The 20,638-nt window shown below is 47.3% G+C and overlaps 1 protein-coding gene across 1 annotated transcript in view; it reads left to right on the top strand.

Annotated features, from left to right (window-relative positions):
- Window positions 1-20,638, top strand: part of ptprn2 (protein tyrosine phosphatase receptor type N2) — a 91,060-nt gene that overhangs the window by 20,090 nt on the left and 50,332 nt on the right. Inside the window, exons 5-10 of the mRNA XM_040166766.2 lie at window positions 648-1,101; window positions 1,195-1,491; window positions 1,764-1,804; window positions 2,144-2,544; window positions 5,263-5,349; window positions 9,598-9,677. Of these exons, the coding sequence (XP_040022700.2) occupies window positions 648-1,101; window positions 1,195-1,491; window positions 1,764-1,804; window positions 2,144-2,544; window positions 5,263-5,349; window positions 9,598-9,677 (1,360 nt within the window). The remainder of the gene's footprint in view (window positions 1-647; window positions 1,102-1,194; window positions 1,492-1,763; window positions 1,805-2,143; window positions 2,545-5,262; window positions 5,350-9,597; window positions 9,678-20,638) is intronic.

Raw genomic sequence — 20,638 nt, 5'->3', positions numbered from 1 at the left:
TAGGCTTTTAAAGTTTGTTGTGCAAATGCATGAAATTACTCTTTGAGTGACACTATCTCATCTGTGATTTCCATAATGCAATTTCCAAGGGCAGTTGTCTTTGATCTAGAATCCACATTCATATCCTGTCCTGTCTCGCTGAGCCCAGGTTGCTTCTCTTTTTGCACTAACGTCTGTCACAACGATGCTGACCCAGCGCAACCTTCCAATGTCCTCATGGGGGATATGGTGGGGGGGGGGGTGCAGAGCTCCAGCTGTAGATTCATCACATAAATGTTGTCACTTTAGCTTTAGAGAGATGAATAGGACACTTTATGTGTCTGTACATGGGCAAATGCCAACTTTAACATGCTAACGCTAACGCAAAATGGATATTTAACAAAGTACAGCAAATATTTGCAGTGGTTTGGTACCATAAACAACAAATGTAAAGCTATGGTAGAGCTTGAGGAAAAGTCAGGGGTCACTGATTCCATCGGGATTCATCCTCCGGTATCTGAGTCGTGTAGATATTATAGTCCGGACCAAAGTGGCAGATCAATTGTCGGACCGTCAGTCATCCCCAAAGCCCCACCGCGAGCATCGCAAAATGGGGTTTGACATATCAACAGAGCCCCGAATGTGCTCAGTGGCATTTTGTGTTGCAGAATGAAGACATCAAGTCTGAAGGTCGCTTAGAGCCCAGCCGACTGAAGCCCCAGCCGGGGTGGAAGGAGACCACCATCTACAGCCATCAGAAGGGGGCTGGCCAACCTCCAGTCACAAAAGTCTTCACCCAGAGCGGAGAGGGCCGACACCCCAAGCTCAGTCCAACCTACTCCAACCGGGACCCAGGAGGCAGCCAACTGCTCAACAGCCATCTGGAGCAGCTCCTTGCCAAGGTGCCAAGCACTCAACAAGGTGCCCCGAGCGGCAAGTCCGCGTGGCCCAGAGGGAAGCTCCACTACCTCAGCTACATCCGGCCAGCTCCCAATGACCACGAAGAACCGCTGTCTCGCGTGGCTTTTGGCTCCAAAGCCCAAAAGCCTAATCCGGACCGACTTCTGTTCACGGCCGGCTCAAACCAACCGAACGCCGAAGGGCCTCACGGTGTCATGGACGGTAAGCGGCGCCTTTTCACACGGGGGGCTTTCATGTTTGCGCCGCGGTATTCCCATTAAAGGTTCTTCTAATTCCTTTTTTTTTTCCGTCCAGAGCGATTCATCCAGAGTATGGTGAACCAGCTGGGGAGGCACAGCGTCAACATGGAGGCTTTGATGGGCAAAGATCTGGACCAGCTGGCGGGGGTCATCAAAGGGGTCCTGCAGGAGGTGCACGAGGAGCGGCCCGTGGTTGGGGCCCAGCCAGGACCGGGACCCGCTGACTCCGAGGGGGGCATCGGGGGAAACAGGCAGACACCGGCAGCCGTGCAACAGAGTCAACCCCAGGTCCTGAAACCCGACAGAGGGAATGAGCTAAACCAGGAAGACCCGCTGAGAAGGAAACAGCAAGGTGAGTGTTTGTTCTGTCGAAAAAATAAAAGCTGGCAACAATTGGACTACAAGTCTGTTTATTTTCTGCCATATATACTAAGAGTATAAGGCTTTCTAAGTATTAACAAATACTAATGCTTTGCTTGTGTAATCCTCACAGAAAGTGCTGCCAAATGTATTTTGGAGTCTTTCATTTTGAGTCATTACTGTTTTCTTTCTTTGCTAAATACAAAAGAGAACTTTTTTCACACAATCTGCTCTCTAACAAAGATAAACTGTGTTTGTTTCCAGGCCAACAAATAGATGGTGCAGCCAAAGAGCCTGTTGACGAGGTGAATTTGAAGTTACTCTGCTCAAGCAACAAATAGTTTTTCTCAGGCAGCGAGACACGTCCAGACTTACACGTTATTTGAATTATTACAAATGTTGTGTTCAAAGCAACTGCAGGATCCAATGAAAAATCCTTGAGTTTTGTTTAACCTAAAATATTTTACAAATGGAAGCTTAGAGACCAGCGCTCAGCCATAAACATGTCAGTGAATGCAACAAAAATGTATCCCTTTAAATTTTCATGGTTTTGATTAAAAAAAATATATTTTAAAAAGAAATGTATCCCTGAAAGAAAGTAAAATCGCCCACCTTATTCAAAAGACAAATTTTATTCAACGCAGCACGCAGCCGTCTTCTCCAAGCTGCTGGACTACCTCAACCTGGAGGCCTTCGGCGACGCTCCAAAGGTCAACCCTGAGCCACCAGCTCCCCTCCGCAAAATGGCTGGACTGGAGAATGTCCAAAGCCGGACGACGCAGGGCCAGGCGTCCGTTCCCCTCCGCTGGGAGGACAAGACCGGTCCCGCGAAGGAAGGCTCCACCCTGCGTCTGGCCGGCGCTGCGGATGCGCCCGACGCTCAGGTGGACTCAGAGATCCAGAGGTGGATGCAGGGGGGAAAGCAGGGGGAGGAGCCACAGAAGAAGGACATGAGGATCAAAACTCAGCTGGTCCACGTGGGGGTGAAGGAGTTTTCTAGCAGAGGGAAGGACAGACACTTTGGCTACATTATCACGGGCTCAGAGTGAGTAGGATTCGCATCTATTCATAATTTCTAATTAATAATGCTCTTAATCAATGTATCACAATTATCCCTGATTGTGTCAGTGTTTTCATGCTGAGCCTTGTGTATTTGTATAAAGGTTATTTACGTGAGACTGTAAGTGGAGCGATACGGGACAAGAAACAAGACTGTCAATAGATTCATCTTCATTATGGCAATAACCTCTTTCACTTTTACTGTAGTAACTGCAAAACGAATCAAACTTACTAAAAGCCTCTTTGTGATTTCATATAGAAATAGAAGACTAGGACAGAACATCAATTTGACTTTTTATTATGCCACACGGACATTTCTGGCAGATGTTAAGTGTGGCAATATTAAAAAGTTTAATGTTTAATGTCCTAGTCTTTCCTTTTATATCAACCACATTAAATATCCAGCGGCCTTCAAGGTCAAATCATCAGCGCGTTATGGAATCAGTTTGAGCACATTTAAAGCTAGCATAAACTAAAAACAACTGGCCTTACATTCATGCAGACATACATGTACACCCATGTGTGGAGACAAATGCTACACATGTGCATTTATACATTGAACCATGGATCCAGATGTACATCACATGTAGGGATGTATTACAATGGCTGGGGGGGGGGGTAGGAAAAACAACAACCAAAAAATAATCCACAGGGACGTATGGGCCTCTTTTATTTTGCTACGGTGTATCAAGTATGTCCATAGCTTTATAAAAGCTCTTAAGTGGTTATTATCAGCTGTTTCACACGTCATAGTTTATTGCTCCCGCTAACCAGTTTCTCCTTGCGTACCCTAATACTGCATGTGTGCTTTGTGCAGTTACGTAAAACTGCCTTTAACACACACCGTTTCTGTCTATATATATATATATATATATATGTATATATATTTCATATATATATTGCCGTCTGCTGACTGCGCTGCACCCGATTGCAGCAGCAGAGGCGATAAATCCCTTTTGTGTGTGGGCCCTACCGAGGCGTATTACAGCTTTGATGATGATACTTTGTCATGAAAGGTAGCCAAGTTCTCTCCCTCTCCGTCGCTCTCACCTCTCAGTCAGCTCAGGCCCGGCAAAGATAAGTTCCTATCGGCCCTCTTCGCCGCGGGTTCCTCTCTCAAATCCCCTCGTGGGGGTTATCGAGTCAGTGGGTCGTCCTTCACCTGCCCGACACGCGGCGCTCGCTTTTTTTTTTTTTGGGGGCGCTACCGCCTCACATATAAGGAACGCCGATTAAGACGCAAAACACGCATTGGAGGTGAGTGTGTGCCAAGGGGAAATGAAAAGGTCACCTCCTGAATAGAAATCCCCACCTCCTCCGCCCCGTCTGTCCTCAGCCCACTGAGCGGTCACCTGTAGTCGGTCTACAGAGGGGTTTGCATTCGCCGCACACCTCATGATTGCACGGCTGTCATCCGCGGCTCCTTCGCGCCCTGCAGAGAGGCTGCGCTAAACTTGCTTATCTGACAGCTCCTGACGTTGTGGTGGTGGTAGTGGGGGGGGAATAGGGTGTGAGGGAGGAAGGGTTTGGATGGAAGAGAAAAAGACAGAGGAACCCAAGGGGGGAAAGTGCTAGCATCAACAACCAAGTCACTCCTGGAGCTCTCCAGTTGCTGGAATTACCGCAGAGGGATGCAAACGTGTCTTGAATTGCTTCGGTGAATCTTTTAACTTTCAAAACCCCTTAGAAACAGTGTGGGGAAAAAAGAGCCACCCAGTGAATCAGCTACGCATGCACAGTACACTGTTGGGGTGGAAGCTGCTGTATTGCTGTGTCAAATGCAGGCTAAACAAAAGAATAACCGGTATAATAGTGTATTTTAGTGAGAACAATCGTCGATGTTGTGTGGAATTGGTTCCCAGTTCCATTCTCCTCACCCCCCCCCCGCTAACAAAACAATGTCCCGTTATGATCCGCCGACTTTCTGGTGCGTGTCACCTTGCGGTCACTTGGCACCGCCTGTGATTCCAGGTTAAGCTGCCAGCGCTGAGGTAGCCTTCTGCGTGTTTTTGTGAATGCCCTTTCCTCGTTTCCTCCAGCCAGCGCGTCGGCGTGCAGATTGCCTTTGTTTGGTCCATTTCCTGGCCGATTTGCTCTCAGAGAGAGAGAGAGAGAGAGACTGAGCCGAGATGAGGCATGGCTTTATCAGACCCCCATTACACTTCACCTCCATTCCATTTGCACCTTATTACTCTCATCCCACCATGAGGGCGCGTGCGTGCCCGTCTGTTTGTGTACTTTGTGTTATCGCGCTTTACTTTGTGCGCGCCAGAGAGAGCGAGAGAATGACGAGCGAAAGAAAAAGAAAGATGAGAGCGGAGACAAAGGCGCGTCCATATGATGCAACCATTACACCTCATGCAGGTTTCATTTGCACCTTATTGTTTGTCTCATTGCTGAAAAGAAGAAGAAGAAAAAAAAAAAGCAGGTGGTTTACCAAGCCTGAAGAGGCAGCTGATCCCTTGGCACGTTTCTTTGTGTGTTTGTTTGTGCGCGTCTGTCTGCTAGTGTGTCCATTCAGACAAACCGGGGCCGTGCTTGTACGCGATAACCCATTTGTGGGTATGAATTGTGCTAGTATCCACCTGAAAGAAATTGCATTTTAACGGCTGAATGGCCTTGTATATTCGTTCAAATGGGTGCGGACCTCAAAAACGTGACGCCTGGCTGTCTGTGTGTGATTCTCTTCTCCCCCCCCCCCCAGCGCCCTCACCAGCGACCAGGGCTCGGACCTGATGGAGCGGCTGACGAAGAGGCTGAACCTCCACGCCGCGGACCTCACCCAGCTCTCGTACGTGCACGAACCCAAACACCCACTACACGTGCACGCGTCGCCACATTGCATGAAGGATAATTGAGCGCATTTAAAAGCATATATTTAGTTCCTTTGGGCTCAAGGAACAGAGGCTTCAAGGACAACCTTAAAACCCTCAAAATGTTGTGCCACGCTGTCAGAGACCGTAGGCGTTTGTCTCTTCTTTTTTTCTTTCAAACCTTTTTAGTGTTTGGCTCCTCGCAGGGAGAGAAATCAGGCCTAATTACCTCCAGGCACATACTGATGTGTCTCCATTGTGCTCAAAGCACTGCCTCGCCGCCATTGTCACTGTACAGCTCGTCGAAAAAGAGAGCAGCCAAGCCATCAAAACCGAGCAAGAGAGAGAGGGAGAGAGGAGAGGAGGCAGCGGTGGATGGAGAGCTGGAAATAGAGAAACGTAGTCCGGCAGGAGGCGGCGAATGTAATAGTGAGCGGAACGGACCGTCCTTGAACCCGGGTCGGTTCCCGCTCGCACCGCGTTCCCTGCGGTGCATCCGGTGTGTGGGACCACGTCGGAGGCAGAGGAGACCGCGTTCGCCTGAGGTCTGACAAGCCTTTCAAGGGAAGTCTGGTTCAGTGACACCCGCAGCATAGCGAACGCCAGCGAAGCCGCTGCACTGCAGTCTGCGGCTGCACTGTTACTGTCGTACTCTGCTGCTGCCGATAGCCACCGCTGCGAGGTTAAAAAAAAAAAGTACCTCGCTGTATCGAGTGCTCAACATTGAAAAATACACAGTGAGCTTAAAATAAACGGAGGCGTCCCATTTTTGGAAACGAAAGCTTCGGATTTCGTTTCGATGAGGAAGAACACCGGGACATGTCACTCTGCCGGCACTGATCGGGCCGATCTGGTTATTGCATCTGTCATTTCATATCGCTGAGAATCAACTCACGATGCACGTGGTGATTGTGACTGTTATCTGGATGTGTTATATGTTATTTATATAAATCTGGGCTTTTATTTAGTTTGGATCTCTTGCTTTTCCTCCTCCGTCTTGTATCCTGCTGCAGGCCGTGCAGTCTGATCTAACAAATTATCAGATAAGATATCTGTAAAATCGGAATCCCGAAAGTGACTCTTAGATATTTTGTTAAATAATTATAGTTGACTTAAGAGTACAACGATTTCCTCTTCAGTCTTTAGTAGTATGAAGGCATAAAATAGGAATACTTAAGCATACTGTTGCATACATTCATAGACAGATCACCCCTCATGTGGATCACAGTATTCTAATCAGGAGACAAAAACAAAAATGTCCTTTTTTCAGGGCTTGTCTATCGGCGTTCTCTTTCCTTTTTCACAAAGTAATGAAAGTGCATTCGAGTAGAAATAGCCAAGACGGAGGACGTGACGAGAGCCCATTGTGTCTCTCTCTGTGTGGCCCCGGCAGGTGAGTGTTTGAAAGCCTGTGTCTGAATATGAGTCGCCTCGAGAGAGGGAGAGCTGGGTCAGAGCATGCCGCCCTGCTTCATAGGGGGTGGGGGGTGGGGGGGCACTCTCTCCTCGCTCGCTCGCTCTGATGAGCACTGGTAGGGAGACTGAAGACGAGATACTCAAATATGACAACAGGCAGTCGGAGAAGAATTACAGAGACGAGGAGGCGGAAGGTTTCGGTGTTGTCCAGATTTCTATGCGCTGTTCGAGGCTTCTGCTCCAGAAGAATATTCTCCCTTCAAAGGAGATGTGAAATTCTAGTTTTGGATGATGATGTTCAGGGGTACAGATACTATGTGCCTTTCTCAGATGACGTAAGTGCTTTTCTCGTCGGGAACACTAGGGGGAGCGGGATACACACTCACAAGTCCGTCCTCACACGCAGCCTGTGCAGACACACACACACACACACACACACACTGCCAATATCCCGCCATCCACTCTGCACATATATACTCATCAGGTCCCAGCAGCAGAGCTAATATGAAGTCTGAGCCCAAACATCCAATAACACAGGACACGATGTGAAGTCCTCCAGAAAACGTATCCGTCTTAACTTCACCCCGACTGTATATTTAAATAAGGTATTTAAATATACTCGTGGTGAAAACACAGCCAGGTTTGGCTGGTGGGGAAGAAAAAAAAGATTGGGGAAATATTGACATTTACGAGAGCAAACAGAGCCTAGGTGAAGGTATTGGAGAAGGACACACATCCTTTTGAGCCGCATGCATGCATGTGCATGCGTGTGTGATCAGGATCAGAAATGCATCGTGCATGGTCGAGTTCGTCAGTCTGCCCGTCACGTGTTGCCCCCCCCCGGCAGGGCGGACGCTGCTGGCTCAGTGGGGCTGAGTGATGGTGAGTGGGTCGGGGTCACAGCACTCTGGAACTCTGATGAATCGCCCTCTCCGCCGTGCACTCTGCAGAAGTACACTAAAGATTTGTATGTCTATAAAATGACCCACTGAGAACATTCTCAGCTCATTCTCTTATATAGTAAAATAAAGAAAGCTCTAGAAGTCTGTCTTCCACTACCTGCTCAGCACCACACAGCAGACGGACACAGTTTATGCGCTGGTGAACCGACTGGAGCATTTAGCCGACTGACATTTCCCTCACAAGCTGCTGGAAAGAGAGTGAAAACTGCACAGAATAAACCCATTCATGCCGACTAACAACACATTATATGTTATCTGCATTTATTTAAAGGTTTTATCAATGCCTTCTGTCCGAGATCTATTATTTTATCCACTGTTCCAATTAGCCATTGATTTACATTTTTGAAAGACAATGGCTAGAGTTTTCGGAACGTCATGCACTTAGTTTTGCTAATGTATCCTTGCATAGTAAAGTCTTTTACATGAACTGAAAATGAAAGCAACCTTGCTTTTTACCGTAATGGCTTATACATGTTAAGCAGCATTCAAGAGTCAATATGAATGGCGGTCAATGGCTATCAGAACTGCACGTACTGTAACTAAATTGGCAGCAAGGTGTGCAGAGGTTAGCTACAATGTGGTATTTAATATATAAGCAGTCAATGGGCTAAAACATGCAAGTACCATGCGGCATAGGGCTCAAAAAATGAATTAATTGAAGTATTGTATTAAGGCCCAAGCAGTGTCATTTTTTTAAAGTCTCTATAAGCTTGCACTAGAATCAAGTAAAATATAACTTGCTTCAACAAGATTGTTGAAACAAGTTGGTTTGTATTGGACACTTGAGAACGAACCCACCTCCCTGGGGGACATTTGGAACCGAATAAAAGACTCAAAGTACTTGATAAGATGCAGATTTTCGCAGACTAAATCTCAGTTCTGGAATTTCATTCTCACTAAATGGCCTGTTAAGATTTCCCTTCAACGTGTGAGAGTGATGCATCTGACTCCCGCTTTGATCATTTGTTCACACTCATGCCATGTGTTCATTATCAGTCTCTCCAACATCTCTGATTTAATTGTGATAAAGCTCGTCGAAAATCACAGCTCACTGCTGCAGTCACAGCATTCAGAATCATCCTGATCGGCCCATTGGGGGATTACAATTACAGCTAAAAAGTAATGTGCCATACTAGTTACCGATTGGCTCAGACAGGGTCTTCATCATTCGCGGGGGATGCCATGCTTATTTTTAGGCTTGTTTAAACCTGTTTTGAACGTCAGCCCTCCCGAGAAGGCCCTTCTGAAGTCACATTCTCTTAAAAAAAACATAATTCAATCCCTTCCTTTGGGATTTTAAGAGGTTACAGTAGACAAGGGTATGATTTAGTCTCCGCACACTGCTTCAGAATTTGCAGTATTTCCTGACCACTGCAGGGAGTTCTTACCGAGTCTGATGGGGTTGTTTTATTTTATTTCATGGCTAACCTCGGGGACCTCAAACATTTATTCTGCCCCAGGGAAAGAAGTCTGGAGCTGACTTCTGACCAGACCGAGCAGAGTAACAGAACACACGGTGACTGTACACGGGCCAGATTCAAACTGAAAAGGGAAAGAGAATTCATGATGATAATGACGACATCTTTCTCTAGTATGGCGTCTGGTTCTGTTCTCATCAGTTCCACCTTTTTTTTGTACCCCGGAAAATTCTCCATTGAATGTGGTATGAAACCAGTTAGCTTATCTTAGGCCAGAGACGGGACGTTTTCATACCTGCAACCGCCCTAAGAGCTGCATTGATCTTGTCGTCTAACTCGTAGCAAGACGCCTAAGACTCATATTCACCAGATGTTAAACACATCCTCTAAATGCAACTATTTCTTTGCTGTTGTTTGCTGTTTGCTGCAGTGTCTTGGGTCCAGCATTGACTTTCAGAATTGGCCCCAACCCCAAGAACGTGACCACCGCAGATCTGGTTCAAGTTGCAGGTAAGATCAGTGTATATACATCTATATATGCTGTATATAGATATATATTTCTTCTTCTATCATATATTACACTGCATTGCATTTGACGACCCTCATTGCGATTCATCTCATTTTCACCAGCCGGACCACTCAGTCACCGTCTGTGTTAAAATGACAACACGGATTAGTCTCTCCAGATACAGTAGATAGGGGGAGGGGGGTTCCTCTTGTTCCGACAAAGCCCCCGTCCCAAAGAAGATTATCAAGAGTGTGCAATGACAGATGACCATCAATTACTGTGGTGATTGGTCTGTCTCCACACACACACACACACACACACACACACACACACACACACTTACACACACGTACAGAGTACGGGAGTACGGGACACCTTATTTGTGAAAACAGGCTTTCACTGGCCAATCAGTCAGAGTGTGTACTTCTGTGTGTGCAGCTGCATGTATTTACTTGTCTGATGTGGACTGATGGAAAGCTGTCACCCACAGAAAGGAGGGTTGTCATATGCCTCTCAACTCCCATGTTTATCGCCTGCCCTCCGATCTGCCGGACGGATCAGTGTGTGTGTGTGTGTGTGTGTGTGTGCGTCCCTGTGTGTGAGAGATATGTGTGTCCATGTCCTTGCTTTGGTCGGAAATGACTTTGAGAAGCACGGCAATACTCCCAAACAGTCAATATCACCCACTATCACCCCGCTGGAATCAACACGCCGGTGTTGTTATTGGCTGAAATGCGTTGCGGCTCCGGTTTTTTTTTTCTTCTGCGCGGTGACATTTTTTGGCACCGACTCGTCTCCTATCAGGGTCGTGCTGGGTGATGGCTGATGATACAGATTCACCGCAAGAAAGGTTGGGCCGGGGGTTGAGCTTCGGTTCAGCGATTTCGATTGTGAGTTTGTTTCCCCCCCCCCTGTGTACGTTTGTTGGATTGCAGTGTGTATCTGTATTCATCCCTCACTTTTGCAGCGTTTGTGTAACAAAATGAGCAAACATCGCAACTATGGCCGATCTACCCCTCCTGCACGATGTGCAATGATCTGATTGTATCATCGTCTCGTCTCTCTTTCCATTTTTATCCCTTTTCTGCATCTTCATTTATTTCTTTCCACCTCCCGTCTTGTGTGACTGACTTTGATGAGGTGGCGTGTGGCGAGAGCTAATGACAGGCATGAGGGGGCTGAAATGTCAGACCAAATGTTAAGTCAACATGATCATCAGCCTGACCCGTGGTGATGCATTATGAATGGTGATTGGTGAAAGGCTGCAGAAGGATCTTATCAAACTGCTTCAGATGCAGAGTTGTTGTCCCTAAATCCCGGCTGACCGTGAGGTTCACCTCTGAAACGCAGTCAAAATGGAAAAACGCTGCTTGCAGATAGCGGAGTGGTTAAATCCTCTGTCTCGGGGGCTACACGCGTGCCCCCACTGACTTTAGATCAAATCCTACTCCATCTCCTGCGCTTCCCCCCTCCCCCGCCCACCTGCTGTTTCTACCACAGTGTGAAGTGGACTGGACTTCCCATTCTCCTACTGCCATTTAATGCAGAAAACCTCTTTTTTTTTATTAGTGTTTCAAATCATTTTCTTCTAGCTATTGTCCAACTCCAGACATGCACGCCGAACACCGAGCGCCACACAATGCGGCCGCGGCGTCGTGATTTCCCAGCGGTTACACGTTGAGGAGCGAACGGCGCGCTTTAAGCGGAATCTGAAAATCAACCTGACATCCACATGCAGCGGCCACCTGGGGGAATCCTGGCTGACCGTCGCCTTACGTGTGACCGCGCATAAATGACGTGGCCTCTTAATGAACTCATCGAAGCCTTCTCCCCCCTCCCCACCCCCCCGAATGTAGTCTGCACGCAACCTGCAACATGTTCTACTGTACATCAGTGTGCAAGTTAGTTTATTTGAATTGCACAATTCAGTCCATGGGCCCTTCTCTTGGTAGAAAATAGGTTTGGTAATCAACAGCTAAAGACAAAGAATCTTTAATTACACTTTTGATGTTTTGTCGATGGAAAAGAGAATTTTGCTCGTCAAGATTGTCCCATTTTCTCTCGTGACTGTAGTTGTGTGGGGCCGTGAAAGTACCTGATCAGAAGGACTACACACCCACATGTCGGTATGGATGTCTCTGTCTGCGATGCCCGTGTGCATGTATTCACCCCGATAACTCAAATGCTGAGGCATGAATGAGATGTAAAGTTAAACGTCCTGTGCATAGCAGTGCTTGGAGATATCTTTAAAATGATCCGTGATCCTCCAGAGATGTACGTTTGCTCTGAAACGTGACACTATATAGTAACTTACTTCCACAAGTTCTGAGAGCCTGAGGTGACACTTTTAAATATCGTGTTTCATCTAACCGACAGTCTGAAACCCGGCGCTATTTAAGTCGTTAAACATTGAAAATCTTTACGTTTGAGAACTGGAATGGTTTCAGATGACCACTTCATTTCTGAAACAAGCCAAAATGCTGCGTGATTTATTTCCCTGCTGGGAAACTACTCTGAATAATAAACACTGACCATAAATGTTGATGCATGAAATACTTGCACGTACATTCGCTGCATGTGCGTTGAGATGCAACAACACATTAGACCTTGACTGCTGTTCCTCCAGAGTTCTGCCGTCCATCTATCGGCCCATCAGCTGTATTTGATGCGTGCAATGCTCCATTGAAAAGAATAGACAAAGAGACTCGGTTGAAAGGCATGGACAGTATAGAGGAGATTTGATAACTCATTGAAAAGCATCTTTTGGGCAGCAGGTTCTTAGCGGCTGAGTGGTGAAAGGCCTGCTGGGAGGTCTGACTGTATTAGTGGAGGTAGAGGCTCTTGTGTTCTGCTCAACTGGAAAACCGCAGGACAAAGACCGGCGCTGCCTAATCCCTGCTCGGCTGCAAGACAAAAGAGAAAGCTGCCGCTTTATCAAAACTACAAGGCATTCTGTGTGTCCGTGTGCCCGTGTGCGGATGTGTGTACGTTGTGTGTGTGTGTGTGGTTTTTTTTTTCTTCTTGCAGCTGTGTTCATACTGTGCCAAGAAATGATTTATTCAATATTTGATGAAGTGGCAGCCAAGCTGTTAAGACCAACGTTGAAACGTGTTGTTTAGAACTCAACTTATTTCGCTGTCTCGCTGCCTCTCGATCTCAATGCGATTTCCAAAACACGTAAATCAAATTCGGTCGGGGTGAATGTTGCCTTGGCTCTCCGCGAAGCAACATTTTGTAACTGGCGACGGATTTGATCCACACACCCTCCTTCCACATGTTTGTACACTTCGCAGTGAGTGGGCGGATTCGTGTGTGGGAAGGTTGTTTGTGCCTCATCAAGTGTCTGCAATCACCTCCCGCCATTCAATTTTTTCCCGTTGACGATACGGACGTCCGTCATCACCCAGGTTTGCGACACCTTTGTGTCCTTTTGTGCCCTCGTGACCAAGTTGATCACCGCCCTCCGCAAGGGTCCGACGTTAAAACTGACTGCCGATGACTTGGCCGCTGTCCACCGACTGTGGTCAAGGATGACCAGGCCATGACGAGTGAGCCTGTGTGTGTGTGTGTGTGTGTGTGTGTGTGTGTGTGTGTGTCGAGAGGGGCTGGTGGGTGGTGGGCGGCAGCCGTGGTGTGGACGCTCCTATTGTCTCCGCTGTCACGGCTGGGCGACCCCGGAGCCCCTCTGAGGCCCCAAAGGCCCCAGAGGCCAGGCCACAGCAATGAGTCGGCGGGCCCCCAGGCCGTGAGAACCCCGGCCCTGGTCAATTGAGGGCTGAGAGCCTTGGGGACCCTGGGAGCAACTGGCGGGGCCATCTGGAAGCAGGGAGCAGAGACCCTGACACGCGGCTGTCACCCGAGGGAGACGCGCAGGGATGTCGACGTGGACAATGTCTTTCTCCCACGTTTCAGCCTCTGCTGCTGTCACACACACACACACACACACACACACACACACACACACACACACACACGTAGTGGGCAACAGGAATATTGGTTATGGGCTAATTTAAATCAATTTATTCAAAGGAAATTTATAGTTGTTTCCTCTTCTGTCTCATGAATATCAGGAGTTACACAGATAAACGTCAGTGCGTTTAAGTCGTCATGGTAAGTTAATCAAGTCTGTTTCCGTTGCATTTCGTCACATTGGGTTTTTAAGGATTTATCCAGTTTTTTTCTTTAGCCAAGCTCGAAAACATTGTCTTACCGTATGACTGTTCCCTGCGCCGGTTTATTTCATGTGCACATTGATAATACGCATAAAAACAAGTGGATTATACGCAACCAAATTACATATTTAAATATACCTCCTCCCTTTCCTTCTTACTCCATTTGTCTCAATCTGTTTGCTTGATTCTGTGTGTCGGTCTTTTCTCTCTCCTCCGTAGGAAGGCCTGGTACTCTCTTTGATCTGTTTATAGACACACACACACACACACACACACACACACACACACACACATCTCTGAAGTGAAAACACAGTAGCTGTGACTGCATAATGGTGCTGCAGCTACCATGTGAGTGGTGAGTCTTTTCCAGCTGAACAGATTAGCATAGATCTCCCACGCAGACACAGTTGACCTTCACTCTGGCAAACACTTGTCAAAATGCCAACAATAATTACCTGCTCTCTCCGCAAACGGCACAATGGTTTTATCCACCTGCATCTCATGCGTGGAGGATGGATCTGCGGTGCCACGGCTGACAGTTTTTTTTTTTTTGTTGGTCTTTTTTCGGACGTCCGTTTGTTTTGTAAAGTTAATACGAGCCGCGGGGATTCCTACATATGCGACGCAGGTGCGCGTCTGGTTGCGGCTTGATATTGTAATATTTGCCATGCGGAATTCAGCTAAAGCAGCGAGCGTGAATAAACACGCCTTCCAATAGAGACTCGGCGTTGGCTCGGCTGAAATGGAATTAGTTTTGTCGGTTTACGCGGCCGAGAAACGTGTGAAGAAACCCGCCTCCCCCTCCCTCTTTCATTACAACCGTGCTCGGCGGTGTTTGTGTCGGGTAGCTGATTGTCTGTGTGTTCATGCTTCAACATCTGTATCAGTGAGCGCAGAGGTCAGAAAACCAACCAGATACTCCCTCCCTCCCTCCCTCCCTCCCTCCCTCCCTGGGCACTCTCCTCTCTCCATATCACTGACTGCCCTCTCTGGTTGAGTGCTTGAATGTGCTCAGTTCGGTGATCAAAGTCTTCCTCAGTCTCTTCTCCTCCATCGCCCCTGGCACCGTGCTAGTGTGTGTAAGTGTGTATGTGTGTGTGTGTGTGTGTGTCATCCTGCTACAGGCCCGGCTCTCAGTCGTCTAAACCGTCAGTGCCGCTATCTTCTTTCAGTCTCAGAAGTACCCGGCTAGGCTCCCTTGCATCATTTCCCTGCCTGCTAGAGGGCACACACACGGAGAGAAAAAAGAATATAAATATATATATATTTTTTTTTTTATAGATTTACAAACATAGACGCACAATGATGCTGATTTGATTTGACACATCTCACTTTTCTTTCTTCCTTAACATTTATGCATTGTTGATCTCAGCAACTGCAGTTGCTCCACACATGCGTGTGTGTGTGTGTGTGTGTGTGTGTGTTTGTGTGTGTGTGTGTGTGTGTGTGTGTGTGTGTGTGTGTGTGTGTGTGTTTGCTTGCTGCAGGGTGCCAGATAAGCAGAGTTGTATGAGTCACAGCAAACCGCTGAATATCACTGCATTGTTTTTGTGGAAAGTTTTCCTCCCTACCAGGGCGTCAGACGTCCTTCAAATTCCAAGGTCACAATGCTTCATCCTTGTTTAGTTTTTTTCCATCGAGTGCCTCAAGGAAGAAAAAAAACAACAACATCTCAAAAGACAGCAATTAAAAACGGGGATATCAGGGCATTCTGGCATTTGGAGATCGGGTTTAAAAAACGTCGAGTCGTCCTCCTCGTCCGGGGCCCGGAGGCTGAGCCTTCAGCCGCTTCCCGCCGCTCGTGCTCACTCACTGAAACGGGTGTCGCTCGGAGACGTCCACTCTTCCTCTCTGTATTATTCCCCCCCCCCGTGCCTCAAAGTCCAGCGGGGTCGGGGGGGGGGGGGGAGGTGCGCCGCTGCCCCGGTAAACACATTTACTGTGTCAACGTCGGCGTCGCGCCGCGGCTAAAGACAGTAACAGGTGCCTGTCAACAGCCGGGTCCAGATCTCCAGTGCATTAAGGGATCTCTGCTGTAGAGGAGGATTAGTGTCGCCTGGCATTGTTTGTTTGCTAATTCCATCTCCAAGGTATTTGTGGGGGGAAATGGGCATGAATAATTGAAAGCGGTTTCTCGTGGACGAAACGCAGCTATCAGCGAGTGGAGGGAGATTAATGAGCAGGGGGGGAACACAGCGCAGGGTTGGAACAACAGAGCATCCTTCTTCCGACACCTTGAGAGGCCCCCGAGTTCGTAGACACGAAATTGAATATGCATTGCTTCATTGTTGGGGGGGGGGGGGGGGCATCGAGATGAGAAAGACGTGGATTAAGAACGGAATACAGCGACATGTTTAAAGTGAAGTGTGTCAGTGCATGACGCTGTGGTATTATGGAACTCCCTTTGCTGCCAACACGGAGCTGTTTTAAATTAGATCGACACATCGCCTGTCGTGATCTGTGTTCTGATCAAATATCCAAACTTTTTTAATGGATCTATTTACCGAAGTCCGTGGATGGGCCCCTGGTCCAGTTGATGGATTACAGGCCCAGGAGGCTCCAAAGGCCCACTTCTTCTCGCTGCTTCTCGTTGCGTTGGACTCGACATTCCTCGAGCCCCAGAGGGTGAATTATACCGATGGGATCCCCTGACTTTTCCTCAAACAGGAATAGTTCATACGTACAAAACTACAATCCATACTGGATTTTTTTTTGTTTTTTTCCATAAAACTCTCACAATAGATATACATCGTTAGACATAGAGGTTGGACTTTCAGTTTAATCCTCCTTTATATTCCCCCTTGTGAAGATGATACTGGAATCCTGTCAGTATTTGTCAGCTACCCAGTTCCTAATGTGTTATTTGTTTGGTACAAACAGTTACAGCTTGCGGCGTCTCGTCATGATGTGACTCCACATTTTTTGTTACGACTAATCTCTGGATTTTGTTGAAGTGTTGATGATTTTTTTTTTTGTGTCTTGCCGTGATCTAATTCCCAGCTGACGGCTGGCGACGACACGTTTTCTCGCGCGTGGCGGCGAACAATAACAACACAATGGCTCAGCGGCTTCCTGTGTTCAGAGAGTTGACGGAACGGCACGTGATCGCACACATCAGAGTTTACTCTCTGAATCTGAACGGAAGGCGCAGAAAGTCAAATCAAAGAACGATTATACCACAACGTTCAGATAATTTGCTTTAATAAAAAGCCCACCTGCAGCCATCTTTGCGGGTGGGCTTCTGCCCACCTTGACCATCTGAACACTTTGCTGCAGGTTTGATCGCCACGTTGAGCACAAGCTCATTCTGCTCTCTTCTTCTTCCTCTTTTGCCTCTTCCCCCCCTGTCCCTTCATCTTCCATGCCGGTACCCACAGTGAAGAGAGCATGTGCTGATGGCCCTCGTGTCGAGAACAGCAGGCGCACTTGTGCATGGTGTTTGTTGTGCGCGCGGGGGTTTGGATACTTGATGGGTGCTACTTCATGAGGCGGTAGATACAAACGGCGGTGGAAACAAGCAACTCCCCGACTCCTGCTACTGTGCAAGTCACCATTCAACAGAAGAAAAAAGAGGTGAAACGTTCCCCATCATCGTGAACAGCACGTTTGTGACGGCTCTTGACTTGTGGAGAAGTTTAGTTGTGGGGGTTTGTGTTCCTGTTTTTCTGGAGATCAACTGGCGCGCATTACATTTTAGAATTAAACACAGTCGAAAGACTGCAGATTTTATTAGCAATAATGTTAATTATCAGCTCCACTCCACACACATGTTTTTATAATATATACACACACATATTGTATATCAAAGAGGCAGCAGATGACACTTGAAGTGCTTGAAACCACAAAGGCGAGGCAGCCATGCATTTTCTGCGCCATGTGGCCTTTTCCAGGCGTTTGTGTGTTTCTAGTAATTCGCTGTCCAAGCTCATGAGCGGATGTTTCTACGTTCACCAAATTGGCCCCTGAATGCATCGCGCTCTGTCGGTGGTTTTGTCAGTAACAAGTGTAGAGAAACAAAGAGGGCCGGGGAGCTTCAAAGCGGGTGGGTGACATTTTCGGGCTTTCCGTCTTCAAAGCGCTATTTGCTTTTGTAGTTCCTCTTTGAGAACAGTTATATCTTTTTTTTCCCCTAAAGGATTACAGCTGTCTTGAGAACAGCGTCGAACGTGAGGGCTGTTTCCTTTCAAGGGTGCACATTATTATTATCATTATTATCATTATTTCCAACGCATTTATTCCGCAATTATGCATCATTTAAGACACGTAACGCCACAGCGTCATTCCTCATTGGCAGTTATTGGCAGCGAATCGATCGGTGATCCCATAGAGCCACCCGGTGAGTGTCTGCAGGTGGAGGGGGGGGCCGTGAAATCCACCCTGTCCGCTCATTTTCATTCACCTCTCTTCCTCTTGTCCCTTTCTTCCAACCCCCGCATGCAAGTCCTCTCTATAATTCATGTCCAGGTGCAGCTTTCTCTGGAACAGGGTTTGAAAGAGAAAAAAAAAAAAAAAAGAGACAGATGTTCAACTTCTGTATCTGTTTGTGTTATTGTGGACCACTTTTGCCCCCCCGTGCTTCGTGTAATGCAGATTGTGCTTTTTCCAGTAGTTCCAGCGTAGGCAGTAATTAAGGCAAGTCGCACACATGACTTGCCATTAGTCGCACACATGTGGCTGTTGTTGCCTTTGAGTCTGTGCACACCACGCGTGTGTGTGTGTGTAAAGAAATATTTTTCAAAATCAGTGAATACAGTTCTGTGGTGATTGTGCTCTCGCCGTTGGTTGAAAGAAGCAGATTGTTTTGGACAACGTGAGAATGTCAGGCCGTGCCCACGGCACAGCTGTGTTTACATGCAGCTCGTGTGCATCTCGTCACACAAAACGCATGAACCTCCCACCGACTGCGACGCTGTGCGAGTGACTGAACTCTGCAGGTGGATGTATTGCAAAGTGACGGGTACGGGTTGATCCGCCTCACAGGAATCTAGATTTCGGTGCCATCTTTGCCTTTATCAGAGGAAACATCTGTGTGTTTTTCTTGGGTCAACTTGAAATTCATAAATAGGTTGCCGCAACCGAGGATCATTGCAAATCCAATATTTAGTTACCGTGTTATAGGAGTCGAGCAAGCACAAAAAAAACAACATTTTATAGGCCAATTGCTAACCAAGTCAACCAAAGAAACCAAAGTTTGACTTTCAACCTGTGTAGTTCTTATGTGTTTGTGTGTTAACGGGCAGTTCACACTCAGCCGGCATGTTAAACACGCTTGAGGTAACTTTGGTCTGGATTCTCCGCCGTGGACTCACTGTTCCGCTTATTAATCGAATGAGCAACGGAAGTTAAAGGCGAGCGAACATGTCTAGTGGAACGCCACTAAAAGAAAGTCATTAACGTGTTCACACCTCTGCAACGTTTCCCTTCACAGAGGCAATAGTAAAATGTTTACATCTTGAGGCAAATGTTCACAGTGCGTAATGGATTCAACGTGTTGTTTTCTTATGGTGAAGACACCCAGTTGAAACCACTGTTCAACGTTCCCCTCGCAGCCGAGCTTCAAGGACCACGCTTCATTTTTAGAGCAACGTGGTCCACATTGATTTACGTATATTATGTCGATGTATTATAAACCTCGTTGGAGAAAAAGGGGGAATAGACGTCCGTCTTACACGGATGTCTTATAAGTTTCCTTCTTTCCTTCACGTCTGGCTGGACGGTTCACGCTGTGGGTTCTGGCTGGACGGTTCATCATGTCCTTGTGCTGGTCCTGTACCACAGGCACGCCTTTCCAAATAGGTCGTCGCTAATCCCCCTTAAAAATGAACAGCCCCCCTGCCGTGCACCCATCGGAAAGGGGAAGAAAGTATACAGGGAAGAAAGAAAGAACAGATAATGAATTATGGATACGCTTTAAGGGGGGATATTGCTCCCTGGCCTCCTCACAGTTTTTCATTTCTTTCCTCCTCCCCCCCTCCTCTCCCACTGCCTCTCCCTTTCTCCGTGTGTCCTCTGCCTCCTCTTGAATCGATACTGGCTGACTGTCACGGGTCAGTGGCCTGTATGCATCAGGCCGGCCTGCAACAGAGGAGCGCTGTGGCTCGCAGGGCTCCTCTGTGGAGGTGATAACTCGCTGCCGTCTCAAACCTTTCGATTCAACTCCAATATATCCACCTCGGATTGACTTGGGATGACACAAAGGAAGAGGACAGATATTTATAAGACCATTTTTCTAAAGAGGGTAAAGTGCAGCGGGCTTAAATCGCTGCCGCTGTGCACTCGCATAAGCTGAACGAATCGTGGTACGTCTGACTTGAAGAGCTCTTTTGTATTTAGATGTACTTGAATTGCTTTTTTACAGTTCAGTGGTAGTCTGCTAGCCAGTTAAGCTAATGTTAGCTTCGTGAGTGTGAGTATGAGCAGCTGAATTGACTTTTACAACTCACTACTTGCCTCTGATGGAAGTCTCAGACGGGCCCTCGATGGCATGATTTAATGCTTAAAAGCATTTGATGACCCATGTGCTGCTCACGGAGAACAAGATAAGACGGCATTGTTCCCATCTCTTCTTGTCGGACGAGCTTTGGAAATAGTGATATAATAATAATAAGCGGTTACTACGCTAGTTAACCGGACACGCTAACGCAGGAGCAATCGCACCATTTGACGAGCTCCATTATCCCTCTGCCACCCAATACAAATCAGCTGTCCTTCAAAGTATGACGAATGATATTGTTGTTTAAAATCAGACCGCGGTTTAAGTGCATCACACTGTGTGTGTGTGTGTGTGTGTG

The sequence above is a fragment of the Gasterosteus aculeatus genome, chromosome 21 (assembly GCF_964276395.1).
Source record: "Gasterosteus aculeatus chromosome 21, fGasAcu3.hap1.1, whole genome shotgun sequence".
In the NCBI taxonomy this organism is placed as follows: domain Eukaryota; kingdom Metazoa; phylum Chordata; class Actinopteri; order Perciformes; family Gasterosteidae; genus Gasterosteus; species Gasterosteus aculeatus.
Note: the sequence above shows the minus strand (reverse complement) of the source record. Positions and strands in the feature narration are given on the sequence as shown.